We start from the raw sequence: 19,544 nt of genomic DNA on the forward strand, positions 1-19,544 counted from the left end.
ACCTTTTAAAGTGGCTGTTGTCACCAGCACAATGTGCACCTGTGTAATGATCATGCTGTTTAATCTGCTTCTTGATATGCCACCCCTGTCAGGTGGATGGATTTGGATTACCTTGGTGTAGGAGAAATGCTAACTAAAAAGGCATGTAAATCAATTTGTGCTCAACATTTGAGAGAAATCATATTTTTGTGCGTCTGGAAAACATGAAACATGGGACCAAAACTTTATATTTTTGTTCATTATGCACTTTTTTTATATCAATGACAAGAGACTTAGATTTCATTGATCACAGTTGACAGAAACTGAATAAATTCTGAATTAACATAATACAAATAGCACGTAAAACCCCAATCAGAGCCAAATACGGATTATACAATGCAGCACAAAGACAAACATGATAAAAATACATTTTTAACAGTTGAACATATCACTTGTAATTGACACCAATACACTTGCTTTGGACGACATCGACGACATAACATTAAAAAAAAACTTTGGCTTTGCATTCTATTTAGCTGTCCCAGACACATTTTTGAGATCGGAGACAAAATCCCAATGCATTGCTTACTCTGAAGCACTTTTAATGTGAGCGGGTCAGAGTCGCAATCTGAGGGCTACCGATCCTTCCCAATATTTTCAAACATAGTTGATATGAAATATTTTACCTTTTTTTCCTTCAATTGGTAGTTACAGTCTTGTCTCATTGCTGCAACTCCCGTATGGACTCGAAAGAGGCGAGGGTCGGGAGTCCTCCGAAACATGACCCAACCAAGCCACATTGCCTCTTGGCACATTTCCCGCTTAACCCGGAAGCCAGGAAACAGGAAACAGCTTACACCTGGCGACCGTGTCAATGTGCATGCGCCCAGCCCACCACAGGAGTTGCTAGAGCACGATGGGACAAGGACATCCCTGCCGGCCAAACCCTCCCCTAACCCGGCCGACGCTGGGGCCAATTGTGCACCACCCCACGGGTCTCCCGTTCATGGCAGAGCCAGGACTCGAACCAGGATCTCTAGTGGCACAAAATCTGCAATGCACTTGTAGTGTGAGATTGCAACAACAAGTTTTAAGAATGATGATCAGCAATAGCCAATGAGACCTGGCCAGAGAAGAAGCCAAAGATGATGACATTGTATCCAATCACCCAGGATGTGTAGACGCTGGAGCAGGAGCAATGACTACTACTAGCATGCATTTATACTTGCCTTTAGTTAAAGCGTAAATTCGGGACAGCTCTGAAGGGACAGCGCAGCTCTCAAGTAATGTTAGTATTCAATTCAACTCTGCATGGTAAGCTTGAATATCTAAATTAAAACATTTGAGGCTACTTTGAGCCACTGCTGGTTCTAGCTACGTTAACAATCTAATCACATTATTGTTTTAAGCGAGACATCGTGGTATTGAGAATCCAAGTAAATAATCTCTTAGCACCACTACATTGTCAAGACAAAAAAACGTCAGAAAAGATTGTAATATAATGCGAGAAGGTCAGCGATGTTAGGATTTTGAAAGTTGTGTAGTGTACGCCAGGCATAAAGATGCTTTAGGGAAACCAGGCCCATGTCTTTATCCTATGGCTCTATCTTCCCTTCCCCCTCCAATCAACCTGCAGCTGGTGATCCCAGTGACCCTCCAATGAGAACAGAGTGTAGTTAATTAGACCAATCAGAACAATGTGTAGTTGATTGTTACTCAATTAAGACTATCCCTGTAAGGCTTGTACTGTTTGGTCCTAACAAGCTTCATGGTCGGTCATGGAACTGCTGCAGTTCACATTCCTGCTTTTACTTATCAGCTTGAAATGTTTGACAGGTAAAATTGTTCTGAATGAGCTGCAGTATTAAGTTTATTCATTTTTGTCTTGTAAACATTGATTGATATTATGTAGCCTTACAGTAGAAAACACCTGCCAGTTATTTGTGTGGAATATTTTGTGCCTTGTAGGTTGTGGGCCCTAACCCGTGTTGTCTTGCAGGTTTTGGCCAGCAGTGTGGGGGTAACCAGTGGCAGTGTGATGATGGAGCTTGTCTGCCTCTTTCCTGGCACTGCGATGGAAATGGAGACTGTATTGACGGCTCTGATGAAATGGCCTGCCGTAAGTTATGCTGTGTTTCACTGTTTCTGCTCTCTTCCAGGAGATAACATATTTGTTGATGTGGTGAAGTTCTAAATGTAACGTTAACCCTGTATTTACTGTAGACCTATACCATTTAGGTCTGTTAAATGAATTTACTGTCTGTTCACAATAGGTCTGTTTGTCCTTGTTCCCCAGCCTGTCCTAGGGGCCAGGTTGCCTGCATGGCCGGGGCTCCTGGTTGTGTAAGTACCTCTGCAGTATGTGATGGGCTGCGCCAGTGTTCTGATGGGTCTGATGAGTTTAACTGCCCAGAGAACCAGGGCTGTCTGCAGGGGGACTGGAGGTGTAGGAATAAGATCTGCATCCCCAAGGACCTATACTGTAACGGTGCTAACGACTGTGTGGACAACTCTGATGAGGCCTGTGGTGAGATATTATGGAAACAACGAGAGCATGTATGTGATACTATGGAATTTAGGAACTATTCAGTTACCATGTAATGGGAGCTATTTTGGAAACGAGAGGCGCAAGTATTTTGGCCTGTGTACAGTAGTATGTAGTCTCAAAACATGATCAGACCTTCAATTGTGTAGGCAATGCCATGCACATTTAAACAGTGAGAAAAAAAAACAATGTTCCAAATTACATTTGAACTAACTTTGCAAAATTGTCTGTGGTGTTGGACCTTCAGCTGGTCAACATTTGACAAAATATCCACAGGAAAGTATAATTATACAGACATGGCAATAAAAATGTTTGCTCATGACCGAAAGCATGGGCACCGGAAGTACAGTGCATGCACACAAACCATGCATACTAACTGAAGTCTTGCAGGTGTTGACATGGTCTTGCCTATGTGCCAGGTGATATAAATTCAATCTTCATAACCGGTGCTCTAAAACCTTGGTTTAACAATACATTCCTACGGCTATTTTGTCAAACATTTTGAGCAGCTGAAGGGCCAACAGGACAGACCACTGAGTATGTTTACATGTTATTTCATTCAACTTTCTGGCTTCCACGTTTTTGCAGTGCTTTGTTTCAGACAATATATCAATAAATTAGACTGATCAAAAATAATCAGGCGAAGTAGTATGTAACCTACAGGTCTGGATATGTGTATTTGTTCCTCTTGCAGAAAGGCATGTGGTGTAGTTTTGATGCATTTTTAAAGCTTTTACTCTTCCAGGCCGGTGTGGTCCAATGGCTGTGCGTTGTCCTGGAGGGGTGTGTCTGACTGAAGATGAGAGATGTGATGGAAAATTGCAGTGCTCTGATGGCAGTGATGAACCCTCTACCTGTGGTAGGAAATTCTAACCTTTGACCGCTAACACTAACCTTCAGTCTATAACCCTTTACCGGTGGTAGGAACCTCTAACCCAGATGTTTCAAACATACGACTCACTGGCCAGAACCGGCCCCTTGGCCCATTCAATTTTCTGGATTTAAGGAAAAGCTTTTCAGGGGAAAACGATCTTAATGTACACTGAGATCACTAAAACCAAATTGTGGACCTACATTTATAGACTATTCACTCTGTCCCGCTTGCTAATAATCATCCAAATGAAAGCAAGAAAACAATTATTTGAAAATTTTGACCTCAATGAAATAAAAAACATATATTTTTCGCCACAATTTTGTGATATCCAATTGGTAGTTAGTCTTGTCTCATCGCTGCAACTACCTTACGGACTCGGGATAGACAAAGGTCGAGAGCCGTGCGTCCTCCGAAACACAACCCAACCAAGCCACACCATTTCTTGACACAATTCCCACTTAACCTGGAAGGAAGAAGGTGTGTCGGATGAAACACCGTACACCTGGCGTCCGTGTCAGCGTGCACTGCGTCCAGCCCTCCACAGGAGTCGCTAGAGCATGATGGGAAAAGGACGTCCCTGCCGGCCAAGCCCTCCCCTAACCCAGACGACGCTGGGCCAATTGTGCACCGCCCCATGGGTCTCCCAGTTGCGACCGGCGTGGACAGAGCCTGGACTCGAACCCAGAGTATCTAGTGGCAGAGCTAGCACTGTGATGCAGTGCCTTAGACTATTGTGCCACTCGGGAGGCTCCTATGTAATACAATTTAAGTGCGGCCCACCAGACCTCGATGAAGACCAAATGCAGACCACGGGTCAATTAGCTTGACACCCCTGCTCTAACATCTAACCCCTCACCACTACGTATATGAACCTCTTCAGTCATAACTGACTGACTGAAATATGTCAAAGGACAGGCTGATCTGACTCATCTCTATTTTCCAGGGAGGACCTGTTCAGAAGAGAACGGTGGCTGCAGTCACTCCTGTGTGGATAAGCCCTGGGGAGCCCTCTGCTCCTGTCCTAAAGGCCATAGGCTATCTGCTCATGGAGCCTCCTGTCTGGGTGAGGATGTCTGTAATCCTGTTGAGTTATTGTCATGACTAGTTTCATTTATCTATTCCTTTACTGTAAGCCTAAATACTCTGAACCCCTCTGTAGATGTGAATGAAAGCGCTCTGCCTTAGTTGGGTTCGGGTCCTCTGTAGCTCAGTTGGTGAGGGTTAACTCTAAAATACTGAACCTCTTTGCTCTCCCCTCTTTAGATGTGGATGAATGCGCTCTGCCTTACGGTCCATGCATGCACTTCTGTGTCAACACACCCGGGTCCTTCTACTGCCACTGCCAAGATGGCTTCCAGCTTCAAGGAACCACCTACTGCTATGCTAAAGGTGACTTTTCGTAGTAACATTAGTTTGATTAACTTCTGACTGGTTATCTAAACCTGTTCAATATCTGATGCTTTTCAGAAAATTATACAAAGTTTCTGACTGCAACGAAGGGAACTATCGGATTCCTGAATCTGAAGACTCTGAGATTCGAGTCCATTCAGAGTATTGGCTATGATCCTCTGGCCTTGGCCTTTGACCTCTCCAGGAGCTCATTCTACTGGGCTGATGACCAGGGGAACATCTACAAGGCTAAGGAGCAGCAGCGCAGGATCCTTTATCATGGTTGGTGTCTTCTGATTCTCTATCATGATTGGTTTCTCCTGATGTAGCAGGATCTAGAGGTCTTCATCGCTTCACATGTACAAGAATACACGATCAGGGACCTGAGTAGGTCCCGATCCAGAACTCTAACTCTCACAGGTCTGGTTCGGATCTGATATGGTCTCACACGGAACCCAAACCGGCTGCGTGCCTGCGCCATCGAGTAAATGTATTTTGTCCCCCTACATCAAACACGATCATGACATGCAGTTTCAAATATCAAAACAAACTCTGAACAAATTATATTAATTTGGGGACAGGTAGAAAAGCATAAACTTCTTGACACTACCCATCCCTTAAGCAGGATAATTGTCAATAGTGCCTCAGTCAAATAATATTACTAAAAATATTAATATTCATTAAATCACAAGTGCAATATTGCAAAACGCACCATACCCTTATGTTAATCCACCTGTTTCAGTGAAAGCAATCCAAGCGTTTGGCTAAGTTTATCGATCGCATGACAAAACATTAAGTACACTTAGCATCAGGTAGCTTGGTTACAAATCAGAAAAGCAAGCAAATTAATCGCCTACCTTTGATCTTAGGATGTTTTCACTCACGAGACTCCCAGTAACACAACACATGTTCCTATTGTTCCATAAAGGTTATTTTTGTATCCAAAATACCTGTTTGTTTGACGCGTTATGTTCAAAAATCCACAGGAAAGAGCGGTCATGACAATGCAGACAAATTCCAAAGAGTATCCATAATGTCCACAGAAATATGTCAAACGTTTTTTATAATCAATCCTCAGGTTGTTTTTAAAATATATAATAGATAATATATCAACCGCAAATGTCTTTCACAGTAGGAGAGGGAAAAGCAATACCTGTCCAAACTCTGTTGCTCGAGCAAAACTCATGTGACCACTTTACGCAATGTTCTGGCTCATTTTTCAAAATAAAAGCCTGAAACTGTCTGAAGACTGACACCTTGAGGAAGTGATGGGAAAATGAATCTGGTTGATATCCCTTTAAATGGAGCAATGGGAGGCTATGGAACATGAAGTATTCAAAATAGAAGCCACTTCCTGGTTTGATTTTTCTCTTTCGCCTGCAATATTTGTTCTGTTATACTCATAGATAATATATATATATATATATATTTTTTCTTTAGGGTGTTTTCTATCCTAATCTGTCAATTATTTGCATATTCTAGTATCTGGTCCTGAGAAATAGGCCGTTTACTTTGAGAACGTTATTTTTCCAAACATAAAAATAGTGCCCCTTTTTTTTTTTTTTTTTTACCTTTAGGCAAGTCAGTTAAGAACAAACTCTTATTTTCAATGACGGCCTAGGAACAGTGGGTTAACTGCCTGTTCAGGGGCAAAACGACAGATTTGTACCTTGTCAGCTCGGGGGTTTGAACTTGCAACCTTCCGGTTACGAGTCCAATGCTCTAACCACTAGGCTACCCTGCCCCCCTTAGTTTCAAGAGGTTAAACATTTATGGCAATATAGCTAGTAGGTGTGCACTTGCTAGCTAATTTGTCTTATTTTGCTAGCTTGCTGTTGCTAGCAAATTTATCCTGGGATATTAAAATGTGGTTATTTTACCTGAAATGCACAAGGTCCTCTACTCCGACAATTAATCCACACATAAAAATGGTCAACCGAATCGATTCTAGTCATCTCTCCTCCTTCCAGGCTTTTCATTGTTTAACTTATATGGTGATTGGCATCTAAAAATTCATAGTATTACCACGACAACCAGCAACAGTTTGTCTTTCAATCACCCATATGGGTATAACCAAAAAGATGGCACGTGCTTCTATAAACCGAGGAGATGGGAGAGGCAGCACTTGCACTTGCAGCACTTGCAGCCTGATCTGCGTCAGGAATAGAAAGGACTATTTTATCCCTTGGCAACACGCATGCTCATTGACGTGCGCAAGCAGTGTGGGTGCAATAATTGAATAACATGGATTCCTAAATTTATTCTGCGACGCGAGCAGTGTGGTTAGCCTATCAGGGTGTGTCATTTGAATTGACTTGTCCGGAAGGACCCATACAGATCTGATGGCGACTGCTGCAGTAGAGAGAAAATGTGTAATTTATGCTGCTGCTCTTGGTTTTCACGAGAGTGGCGCATGTAACTAGTTGTTGGTCAATCAGTCAAAGCAGCAAAAGCCTCTGGCTATGAGAATGCATCTATAAAATTAAAATTAGGGATAAAACATTAAAGGAGAAGGATAGGCTACAATGACAAAGCCAACAGGTAGGCTGCTACTTAACATTCTGATTTGAGTTATTTTTAACTGTGGTACGAGAGTACATGCAGCCTCAATTAGCCAAGCTAGCTAGCTTAACTAGTTTCTCCTGGTTTGATAGTCAACAGGTACTACGTAATCATATTGGATGACAACCTATCTGGATCCTGACGGTTGGTTCATTCTGACAGGATCCTGTGATGGTTGGGTCGTTCTGATCGGCTCCTCTGATGGTTGGTTTGTTTGATGTAGCAGAATCCTCTATGATGGTTGTTTTGTTTGATGTAGCAGAATCCTCTGATGGTTGGTTTGTTCTGATGTAGCAGATTTTTAATTAATTAATTTAACCTTTAACTAGGCAAGTCAGTTAAGAACATTATTACAATGACGGCCTACCAAAAGGTAACAGGTCTCCTTCGGGGACGGGGGCTGGTATTGAGATAAAAACTGTCCAGTTTGAGTGTTTGTTGCAGCTCGTTTCAGTCGCTAGCTGCAGAGAACTGAAGACGAGCGACTCAGGGATGTGTGCTTTGGGGACCTTACAAAATGTGACTGACAGAATGGGTGTTATATGTGGAGGATCAGGGCTGCAGTAGATATCTCAGATAGGGGGAAGTGATGCCTAAGAGGGATTTATAAATAAGCGCATCTGCCAGTGAGTCTCGTGACAGCTATACAGAGATGACCAGTTTACAGAAGAGTATAATGTTGTATGTGTCCTATGAGGAGTATTGGTTGCAAATCTGATGGCCGAATGGTAAAGAACATATAGGGTAGGATGTAGGATGGTAATCTGTATAAGAGTTTGGCAGCTGGGGTGAAAGGAGTGATTACGATAGAGGAAACCAAGTCTAGACTTCAAAGCCTGCAGCTTTGATATTTGCTGAGAAGGACAGTGTACCATCTAGCCATACTCCCAAGTACTTGTATGAGGTGACTACCTCAAGCTCTAAAACCACAGAGGTAGTATTAGTAGTACAGAGGGACTTTCTTAACAAACCATATGACCTTTGTTTTGGAGATGTTCCGAACAAGGTTAAGGGCAGAGGAAGCTTGTTGGACACTAAGAAAGCTTTGTTGTAGAGTATTTAAAACAAAATCCAGGGAAGAGCCAGCTGAGTAGAAGACTGTATCGGCATATACATGGATGAGAGCTTCGTACTGTCTAAGCTATGTTGATGTAAATTGAGAAGAGTGGTGCCTAGGATCGAGCCTTGAGCTACACCCTTGGTGACGGGCAGTGGCTGAGACAGCAGATTTTCTGACTTCATACACTGCACTCTTTGAGGGGTAGTTAGCAAACCAGGCCAAAGTCCCCTGAGACACAACTCCTTAGCCGACCCACAAATGATCTACCGTATCAAAAGAATCGGCCAAGTCAATAAAAATAGCAGCACAACATTGCTTAGAATCAAGGGCAATGGTGATAGTTAGGATCAGCTTGATCTCCCCCTATAAATGAAGGACTGATGGCCCTTGAGTGTTTTGGTACCTACTGGAACGCTTTGTCAACACCCAGCATTGTTCACACGCTTCTAAGCTTTAGCCCCACATCTCTTTAAGAATGCACATGAGACTATGTACTAAACAACCAAAGCTTTTCAAGACAAAAGGCTGACTTATACTTACTGGACTGTTCATACATTTAATCGAGTGCCATAGTGTGCTCTGGGTGTTCGTAAACTGAGCTTTGTTAGATTGGCCGTTCATAAATTAAGTGTTTCGCTTGGAGCATTCCGAGCACACACTGGATGCTCTGGCCGAAAAGTAGTGTTTATCCGAGCGTTGATCTGACCTAAAAACAGTCAAGCTCCCAGGCTAACCATTGGCTAGCTTGCTAAATACTTCGAAACAAATGAGAGTACTTTTAATGGCCCACAGGGCTGCCGTGTTCTGAGCCAACTGCAATTTGTCTAAGTCTCTCATTGTGGCACCTGACCACACTACTGAACAGTAGTCTGGGTGACAAAACTAGGGCCTGTAGAACTTGCCTTGTTGAGTGTTACGAAGGCAGATCAGTGCTTTATTATGGACAGACTTCTCCCATCTTAGCTACTGTTGTATCAATATGTTTTGACCATGACAGTTTACAATCCAGGGTTACTGCAAGCAGTTTAGTCACCTCAACTTGCAAATTTCACATTATTCATTACGAGATGTAGTTTAGCTTTGGGGATTAGTGAATGATTTGTCCCCAATACAATGCTTTAAGTTTTGGAAATATTTGACTAAATCATTGCTACCATTCTGAAACTAACTGCAGCTCTAAAGTGTTGCAGTCATTTCAGTTGCTGTAGTAGCTGACATGTATCGTGTTGAGCTTTACACAAAGCCGGTGGCATGTCATTAGTAAAGACTGAAAAAAGGTGACCTAAACAGCTACCCTGGGGAATTTCTGATTCTACTTGGATTGTTGGAGAGGCTTCCATTAAAGAACACCCTCTGTTCTATTAGACAAGTAACCGCAGACTATGATAACATCAAAAGATGCATTGAAGTCTAACAAGACAGCCCCACAATCAATTTATCATCAGTTTCTGTCAGCCAATCATCAGTCATTTGTGTAAGTGCTGTGCTTGAGTGTCCTTCCCTATAAGCGTGCTGAAAGTCTGCTGTCAATTTGTTTACCGTGAAATAGCATTGTATCTGGTCAAACACCATTTTTTTACACAAGTTTACTAAGGGTTGGTAATGGGCTGATTGGTAAGCTATTTGAGCCAGTCAAGGGGTTTTTACTATTCTTGAGTAGCGGAATGACTTTAGCTTCCCTTCAGGCCTGAGAGCACACACTTTGTAGTAGGCTTAAATTGAAGGTGTGGCAATATCGTCCATTATCCTGAGTCATTTTCCATCCAGATTGTCAGACACAGGTGGCTTGTCAGTATTAATAGACAACAATTATTTTCTCTTCCACACTGACTTTACGGAATTCAAAAGTAAATTCTTGTCTTTCATAATTTGGTCAGATATACTTGGATGTGTAGTGTTAGCATGGGCTTAAGGTGAGGCAAATGAACCTATAGCCGTATCACTTCAACAGTATTCAACATGAGATCGTTTAAGCTTTACAAGAATGTGGTTCTGAATATAGACTAACATCGCCCACTTTGGCATTTGTCTTTTTGGTCAATGTTATAACCTTGTATGCTATCACTGCATCAAAGGTATTATCTAAGTGAGCTTCAGAGTCAGAATAAGAATGTAATCTGTTACACGCAAGTTATTGACTTCATAGACCTTGTTTCTCAGGATGCATATGTTAATATGGGACATCTAACACTTCTGGGTTGCTTGATGGTTAATGCTTTACTGGAAAGCTTATCAGAAGTAGACTTCCTCAGTGCTAACAGTGTAACTCTGGTTCATAGGTTGAGGTATTCAGGGCAATTAGGGGGACAATGTTTTTTTAAATTTAACTTTGTAGATAATGTTGCTGCTACGGTCTCTTATGACTGAAAAGAGCTACTGGACATCAGAACAGCGATTACTCACCTTGAACAGGACAAATAATTTGTCTTGAACGAGTCGGACGAGAGGGATTTACTCCAGACACACTAACAGGCCTGTCATTTGCAGGTTAAAGAGACGCAGGTATCGCCGAATGTTCTCATTGTCTTAAGGACATGGCGGCGAGTGGCTAATCTGCCTTTACCATCGGTACTATTGGCCAACGAACAATCGTTGGATAATAAAGTGGACAAACTACAAGCACGTATATCCTACCAATGGGATATTAAAGAGTAATATCTTGTGTTTCACAGTCGTGGCGGAATGACGACATGAATAACACACAGCTGGCGGGTTATACACTGTAGCAGCAGCCTCTTGTATGACAAGGGGTGGTGGTCTATGTATATTTGTAAACGGGTGGCGCACGATATCAAAGTCACTAGGTTTTTCTAGCCTAAGGTAGAGTATCATGATAAGCTGTAGACCACACTATGTGCCTAGAGAGTATTCTTCATAGCTGTCTACATGCCACCACAAACCGATGCTAGTACTAAGACGGCACTCAATGAGCTGTATACGACCATAAGCAAACAGGTAGAGGTGGCCATGGACTTTAATGCAGGGAAACTTAAATCGATTTGAACTAATTTCTATCTGCATGTTAATGTGCAACCAGAGGAAAACAAACTGACCACCTTCACTCCACACAGAAAGCTCTCCCTTGCCCTAAACTTGGCAAATCTGACCATAATTATATCTTCCTGCTTACAAGCAAAAACTAAAGCAGGAAGCACCAGTGACTCGGTCAATAGTGGTCCGACGAAGCAGATACTAAGCTACAGGACTGTTTTTCTAGCACAGACTGGAATATGTTCCGGGATTCTTTCGATGGAATTGAGTACACCACATCAGTCACTGGCTTCTTCAATAAGTGCATCGATGACGTCATTCCCGCAGTGATTTTTTACATACCCCAACCAGAAGCCATTGATTACAGGCAACATCCACAATGAGCTAAAGGGTAGAGCTGCAGCTTTCAAGGAGCTGGACTTTAACCCAGAAGCTTATAACAAATCCCGCTATGCTTGACAAACCATCAAACAGGCAAAGTGCCAATACAGGGCTAAGACTGAATGCGCTGACGCTAGTCTTGTGGCAGGGCTTGCAAACTATTAGGCTACAAAGTCAAGCACAGCTGCGAGCTGCCCAGTGATACGAGCCTACCAGATGAGCTAAATTACTTCTATGCTCATTTCGAGGCAAATAACACTGAAACCTGTATGAGAGCAACTGTTCCAGACAGCAGTGATCACGCTCTCTGTAGCCGGTGTGAGTAAGACCTTTTAAACAGGTCAACATTCACAAGGCATGCGCTGACCAACTGGCAAGTGTCTTCACTGACATTTTCAACCTCTCCCTGTCTGAGTCTAATACTAACATGTTTCAAGCAGACCACCATAGTCCCTGTGCACATGAACACTAGGTAACCTGCCTAAATGACTACCGATCTGAAGCACTGTAGCCATGAAGTGCTTTGAAAGGCTGGTCATGGCTCACAACAACATCCCAGAAACCCTAGACCCACTCCAATTTCCATGCTGCCCAAACAGATCCACAAATGGAATCTCGATTGCACTCCAATACTGCCCTTTCACACCTTGACAAAAGGAACACCTATTTGAGAATGCTGTTCATTGACCATAGCTCAGCGTTCACCACCATAGTTCCCTCAAAGCTCACCATTAAGCTAAGGACCATGGGACGAAACACCTCCCTCTGCAACTGGATCCTGGACATCCTGACAGGCTGCCTCCAAGTGGTATGAGTAGGCAACAACACATCTGCCACTCTAATCCTCAACACGGGGCCCCTCGGGTGTGTACTCAGTCCCCTCTACTCCCTGTTCACTCATGACTGCATGACCAGGCACGACTCCAACACCATTAAGTTTGCTGATGACACAAGTGGTAGGCCTGATCAACGATGAGACCGCCTATAGGGAGGTGGTCAGAGACCTGGCCATAGTGCCAGGACAACAACCTCTCCCTCAATGTGATCAAGACAAAGGAGATTGGACTTCAGGAAATGCAGGACCGAGCACGCCCCCATTCTCATTGACGGGGCTGTGCTGGAGCAGGTTTAGAGCCTCAAGCTCCTTGGTGTCCACATCACTAACAAACTAACATGGTCCAAGCACACCAAGACAGTTGTGAAGATGGCACAACAAAACATATTCCCCCTCAGGAGACTGAACATATTTGTCATGGGTCCTCAGATCCTCAAAAGGTTCTACAGCTGTATCATTGAGAGCATCACCGCCTGGTGCAGAGGGTAGTGCGTACGGCCCAGAACATCACTGGGGCCAAGCTTCCTGCCATCCAGGACCTATATACTAGGCACGGTCAGAGGAAGGCCCTAAAAATTGTCTCCAGCCAGCCAAGTCATAGACGTCTCTCTGCTACCACACGGCAAGCAGTTCTTTTGCTTATAGCCCTATACAGTTCGATTGCAGTCTTAGTGCCAGCATCGGTTTGTGGTGGTAAGTAGACTGCGACGAAAAGTAGAATAAACTCTCTTGTTAAATAGTATGGTTTACAGCACGTGTCAAATTCATTCCATTGAGTTTTTGTACCTTCCCTGTACTTGATTGATGCGTTAAGGTTACTAATTAGTAAGGAATACGCCTCACCTGGTTGCCTAGGTCTTATTTGAAAGGGGAAACACCAGCTGACACTAGGCCCTCCATGGAAAGAGTTTGACACCTCTGGTCCACAGCTTATGAGGTTTTAACCCTCCCGAGCTTACCCAATGCAGTATAGAGTAGAAAAAACAGCTGGATGTATATTTTCCATGTTCTTGTTCAGCCACTAGTTGGATATTTTTTTTACATTGATAGTGTAGAGTGCAGCTCATCCAGTTTATTCTCCAGTGATTGAATGTTATAATGGAGGTTCGAGGTGGTTTATCCACTCGCTGATGTAGTCTCGTCAGGTATCCTGCACACCGGCCCATAAATTTGCCTCTTCCTCCAAATGTCAGATTTGGACCTGGTCCATTTCTAAATTGCACCTTGTGTAGTCTACTATTCAAACTTTCAACATTAAGTTGAGACCCTGACTGAGTTTGATTATGCCTGGAGCCTGCCCTGGACACTAGGTATGTAGAGTTGTGATGTGGTTCCCCCTCTGCTCTCAGGACAATATGGGGTTAGAAGTCTAGTCTGTGATTGGCTGACAGGCCAGCTGTACTGGACCAACCAGAAGACCCGGTCTATTCATGTTGGGGCAGCTGATGGGAGTGGATTTGCAACAGTCTTGGCCAAGAACATAGACCCGTTGGAGCTGGTCCTTCTTCCCATTGAAAGGTTGGATCATGTTAATATTTGTGGTACTTTTGATCTGTGGTTGGTTATTGCAACAATTTGTCATTTTCTCCTTTACTTTGCAGCTTGTTGTTTTGGATCAACAAAGGTCCAGGTGATAAAATTACTCTGGAGAGATCTGGGATGGATGGGTTAAAGCAGGAATCTCTGGTGGTCCTCACTGCACAGGCTCCACGGAGTCTGACCCTGGACGTTACAGCTCGGAGGCTGTACTGGATGAGTGATTTTAAAAAGGTTTATGATATAGTCCAGCTATAACCAATAGTACTGCTTGTCTGTCTGCAGCAATGAACATATTGCCAAGGTAGAACCAATTGTTTTTCTTCTTTTTCAGTCCATAGAGACTGTGCGAGTGGATGGGAGTGGTCGCTACAGCTTTCTGGAGTTCTTTAAAAGGAGACCAGCTCAGAGCCTGGCGGTGTTTGACAGGTGGTTCTACTGGACAGATCAGAAGGGTCTGTGGCGCTCCCCTCAGGACCGACCTAATCAGAAGACCTTTATTCAGAGGACAACACTCCCTGTCCTAGAGGCATACCATGAACAACAGCAGCCAAAAGGTATGGGCTATATCATGCTAACTCTAAAGGCATGGGGCATATCAAATAACATGTTCCGGTGGCAGGTAGGCTAGTAGTTAGTGTTGGGCCAGTAACCGAAAGGTTGTTAGATCGAATCCCCGAGCTGACAAGGTAAAAATGTAATTCTGCCCCTGAACAAGGCAGTTAACCCACTGTTCCTAGGCCGTCATTGTAAATAAGAATTTGTTCTTAACTGACTTGCCTAGTTTTAAAAAAAAATTACAAGCCCGAAGTCCAGCCTCAGCCTATTGCGGACAGTCTGAGCACTGATGGAGGGATTCAATTGAATTTGTCACATACACATGGTTAGCAGATGTTAATGCGTGTGTAGCGAAATGCTTGTGCTTCAAGTTCTGACCATGCAGTAATATCTAACCTAACAATTTCACAACTACCTTTAAAAACACAAGTGTAAAGGAATGAATAAGAATATTGTGCGTTCCTGGTAAAACTCGGGCAGTTGTTGCCATCCTGTACCTGTCCCGTAGGTGTGATGTTCGGATGTACTGATCCTGTACAGGTGTTGCACGTGGTCTGCCACTGCGAGGACAATCTATCCATCCTATCTCCCTGTAACGCTTTCAATGACAATGACAATGTATTGCCCTGGCCACATCTGCAGTCCTCATGCCTCCTTGCAGCATGCCTAAGGCACATTCATGCAGATGAGTAGGGACCCTGGGCATCTTTCTTTTGGTGTTTTTCAGAGTCAGTAGAAAAGCCTCTTTAGTGTCCTAAGAACACAGGAGTGATCGTTGCGGATAATGGGCCTCTGTACGCCTATGTAGATAATCCATTAAAAATCAGCCTTTTCCAGCTACAATAGTAATTTACAACATTAACAATGTCTACACTGTATTTCTGATCAATTTGATGTTATTTTAATTGACAGTGCTTTTCTATCAAACAAGGACATTTCGAAGTGACCCCAAACTTTTGGAAGGTATTGTATTTGGATGTGTAGTGTCAGTGCTTGTTGCTGGTATGTCATGCCAAAGTTTGCTAATCTTGCCAATTAAAAAATAATTAAAGTACTTGGCAATATCAGTTCAATCATCAAAACCAACTATCTGATTCAATGAATGATGGAGCAGAGTTTGCCTTTAATTTGTCACAATGCGCCAAATACAACAGACCTTACCGTGAAATGCTTACTTAAAAGCCCTTAACCAACAATACAGTTAAAGAAATATAATTAAAAAAATATAATTTAAAAAAATATAATTAAATAGTCCGGGTGGCCATTTGATTATTTCTTCAGTAGTCTTATGGCTTGGGGGTAGAAGCTGTTATAAGGAGCCTTTTGGACCTAGACTTGGTGGCGGCGCTCCGGTACTGCTGTAGTAGAGAACAATATGACTTCGGTGACTGGGAGTCATTGACACATTTTTTTTTTCCTTCCTCCGACACCGGCTTGTATATAGGTCCTGGATGGCAGGAAGTTTGGCCCCAGTGATTTACTGGGCCGTAAGCACTACCCTCTGTAGCTCCTTATAGAGCAGTTGCCATACCAGATGGTGATGCAACCGGTCAGGATGCTCTCGATGTTGCAGGTGGATCATTTTTTGAGGATCCATTCCAAATCTTTTCAGTATCTTGGGGGGGGGGGGGGGACCATGATAGTTTGGTGATGGACACCAAGGAATTGGAACTCTCGACCCACTCCACGACAACCCTGTCGACGTTAAAGGGGTCATGTTCGGCCTTACTTTCATTGTAGTCCACGATCCGCTCCTTTGTCTTGCTCACATTGAGGGAGAGGTTGTATTCCTGGCACCAACTGCAAGGTCTGACAACCTCCCTATCAGCCTTCTCATTGGCACTGATCAGGCCTACCACTTGTGAAATCGGCATATTTAATGCTGGTGTTGGAGTCGTGCTTTGTCATGCGGTTGTGGTTGAACAGGGAGTACAGGAGGGGACTGAGCATGCACCCCTGAAGGGGCACCAGTGTTGAGGATCAGCATGGCAGATGTGGTGTTGCCTACGCTTACCACCTGGGGGAGGCCCGTCAGGAAGTCCAGGATCCAGTTGCAGGGGGAGGTGTTTACTACCAGGGTCCTTAGCTTAGTGATGAGTTGAGGGCACAAAGTTGAACGCTGAGCTGTCGTCAACGAATAACATTCTAACATAGGTGCTCCTTTTGTCCAGGTGGCAAAGGGCAGTGTGGAGTGCGATTGAGATTGCGTCATCTGTTGTGGCGGTTTGGAGTGGGTCTAAGGTTTCCGGGATAATCGTTGTGAGCATTGACCAGCCTTTCAAAGCTCTTCATGGCTACCGATGTGAGTGCTATGGGTCGAAAGTCATTTAGGCAGGCTACCTTCACTTTCTTGGACACACTGACTTGTGACTGACTTGTGGTCTGCATGAAACGTAAGTATTAGACTTGGTCAGGGAGTGGTTGTTACAGATTGTGTGATCACGCTCTCTGTAGCAGATGTGAGAAAGACCTTTAACTGCCTTGTTCAGTGGCAGAACGACAGATTTTACCTTGTCAGCTCTGGGATTCGATCTGGCAACCGTTCGGTTACTGGCCCAACGCTCTAGCCACTAGGCTACCTACCGCCCCAATGGGGCATATCATGCTTACTCTGGAGGTTTGGGTCATATCAAGCGAAGGCTAACATCTCCTTTGTTGTAGGACAACTCCATGTTTATTTTATTTTTATTTTTTTGAAGCTCCATCAGCCTGTGTAAAGTCTGGCTGCCAGCTCTGCATGCTGACTCTGGACCTGCCTGCTGGGTTCACCTGTACCTGTCCTGATGACAAACTGCTCATGGCAGATGGCTCATGTGAATGTATGATTACCATGTATTACAGAATTCTAACCCTGATTCTTTCTCTGCTAGTTCTGGCACTTTAGAGAATTTGTTGAGCAATGTACTTGTTGTTCTATCACACAGATCCCAGGTTTGCTTATGCAACATCCACAACACTGAACCTGTTTGAGTTGAAAGGGAAGGAGCTGATCAAGACAAAACTGCTGACTACAGATGATGTCATGGAGTCTTTTGACATCGACTGGAGGGGGGACTGGGTCTACTGGGCGAACAGCACTGGTCATGTGATGCGCTGGAACCTCAATACCGGCCAAACAGAAACTGTCCCTACGCTGAGACCAGGTACATTTTTTTACTCTCCCAACCAGAAATCAGGTACATATAATGGAGCCAGATTGTGCAGGTTTAGTGTTTGTGTGCATATATGCATGTACACTGAACAAATATATAAATGCAACATGTAAAGTCTATGTCCTATGTGTCGTGGCTATGCCGGATTAAATGATATGACATGCTATTCTATAAAATAATTTATCTGTAATTAATATTACGTGATTACAGTAACAAAGGGAGAAGCTATCCTATCGTAAATACAGAAAATATCGTAAATACATCTTATGCATTCTAAATAACCACCCATTTGAAAAAGGAGATTGCAATAAATATTTACTCTGATCTGCGCTTCGGTAGATTGGTTGTCGATGGAAGGCCGTGGAAGGCCGGTTTTTCCTTTATCGATCTCTGGTTCTCAATGTCTAGTGGTGAACTGGAGCGTGGTAGAATGGAAACTGTCTGTCTTCTCCTAGCCCACGTTTAGCGACTGCTTCAACTCAACGGCTAGGAGGTATTACTTCTGGAGTGAATAGGAGTTGAAAGTTCATACCAAGTTGCCCTACTTTTAATTAAGCTCATGCTATATTCTGGCTGGTAGTCGAATTTCATCCTTCCAGTGTGTAGGTCGTCACCTTCACATTGAAATTCGATGCTATATTCGTTAGGTTCTTGCTGAGGTTGGCTTAGTTCTGTAGGTGGTCTTTGTCCTTTCAACGTGGGGTTCTCAAGTCCACACGTCCTTGGAACAGCTTATTATCTGAGCCCTTTTAACGTGGGACGGTCGCCCTAACCTCGGAACAGAAAGTTACATTTTCATCAAGGGCTTTATATAGGAGGGGAGAGAAGGGTGTGTTTCAGTTTATAACCAATGTTTGTTCACATGGGCAGGGCCACTGAGTTGTGCATAGTTCACTTATGAAAACCCAATTCTCATTTGGAAGCTAAAATTACATTTAATCTTTTCAGAAATAGTTTCATATTTAAATTGCACAACAATTCCATGTGAATCTGATAACTAGGTGTTGACTTTCCAAGATACATTTTGTCGTCCTATCCTACTGACATCATATTCATTGAGTACCAACACATATTTTCAACTGGTTGGATTACAGAAATATGGTTCCATCTCTTGATGTTCCCAGACGCTCTGTTAACTTCTTGATGCACCATCCCTTTAGCTGGATCATTTTCGTCAACATCCGTTGAATTGCAGAGCACCAAATTATTTTCTAAATTTCAAAAAATATTTAATTTCATGAAATCACAAGTGCAATATAGCAAAACACAGCTTAGCTTGTTGTTAATCAACCTGGCGTGTCAGATTTCAAAAAAGCCATCTCTCTCAGCACACATGCCAACGTCATGACAAATGTTTCATGAGCTGAAGAAAAAATCTAAGACAGTTTCCAAATGCAAAAAAAGCTTATTTCTCTCAAGTGTACAATTTTGTTTATCCCTGGTAATGAGCATTTCGCCTTTGCCAAGCTAATGATTAACCAGCATGATCATTACACAGGTGCACCTTGTGCTGGGGACAGTAAAGCCACTATGGTGCAGTATTGTCAATACAATGAGATGTCTCAAGTTTTGAAGGAGCATGCAGTTGGCATGCTGAAAGCAGCAATGCCCACGAGTTGTTGCCAGATAATTGAATGTTAATTTCTCTACCATAAGCCGCTTCATGTTTTAGAATTTGGCAG

The 19,544-nt window shown here is 43.3% G+C and overlaps 1 protein-coding gene across 4 annotated transcripts in view; it reads left to right on the top strand.

The window, feature by feature from the left end:
• The first annotated feature begins 1,728 nt into the window (after positions 1-1,728).
• The window catches only part of si:dkey-88l16.3 (uncharacterized), an 84,604-nt gene continuing 66,788 nt past the window's right edge, over positions 1,729-19,544 (top strand). For all 4 annotated transcript variants that reach the window (XM_090226070.1, XM_090226071.1, XM_090226073.1 and 1 more), the window contains exons 1-12: positions 1,729-1,815; positions 1,979-2,098; positions 2,276-2,506; positions 3,270-3,383; positions 4,342-4,461; positions 4,662-4,787; positions 4,866-5,069; positions 13,966-14,134; positions 14,218-14,386; positions 14,487-14,709; positions 17,410-17,529; positions 17,635-17,853. In XM_090226070.1, coding sequence (XP_090082196.1) covers positions 1,758-1,815; positions 1,979-2,098; positions 2,276-2,506; positions 3,270-3,383; positions 4,342-4,461; positions 4,662-4,787; positions 4,866-5,069; positions 13,966-14,134; positions 14,218-14,386; positions 14,487-14,709; positions 17,410-17,529; positions 17,635-17,853 — 1,873 coding nt within the window. In that variant the 5' untranslated portion in view covers positions 1,729-1,757. The remainder of the gene's footprint in view (positions 1,816-1,978; positions 2,099-2,275; positions 2,507-3,269; positions 3,384-4,341; positions 4,462-4,661; positions 4,788-4,865; positions 5,070-13,965; positions 14,135-14,217; positions 14,387-14,486; positions 14,710-17,409; positions 17,530-17,634; positions 17,854-19,544) is intronic.

Source organism: Oncorhynchus mykiss, chromosome 28 (genome assembly GCF_057628025.1).
Source record: "Oncorhynchus mykiss isolate SJ-2025 chromosome 28, ASM5762802v1, whole genome shotgun sequence".
Classification (NCBI taxonomy): Eukaryota; Metazoa; Chordata; class Actinopteri; order Salmoniformes; family Salmonidae; genus Oncorhynchus; species Oncorhynchus mykiss.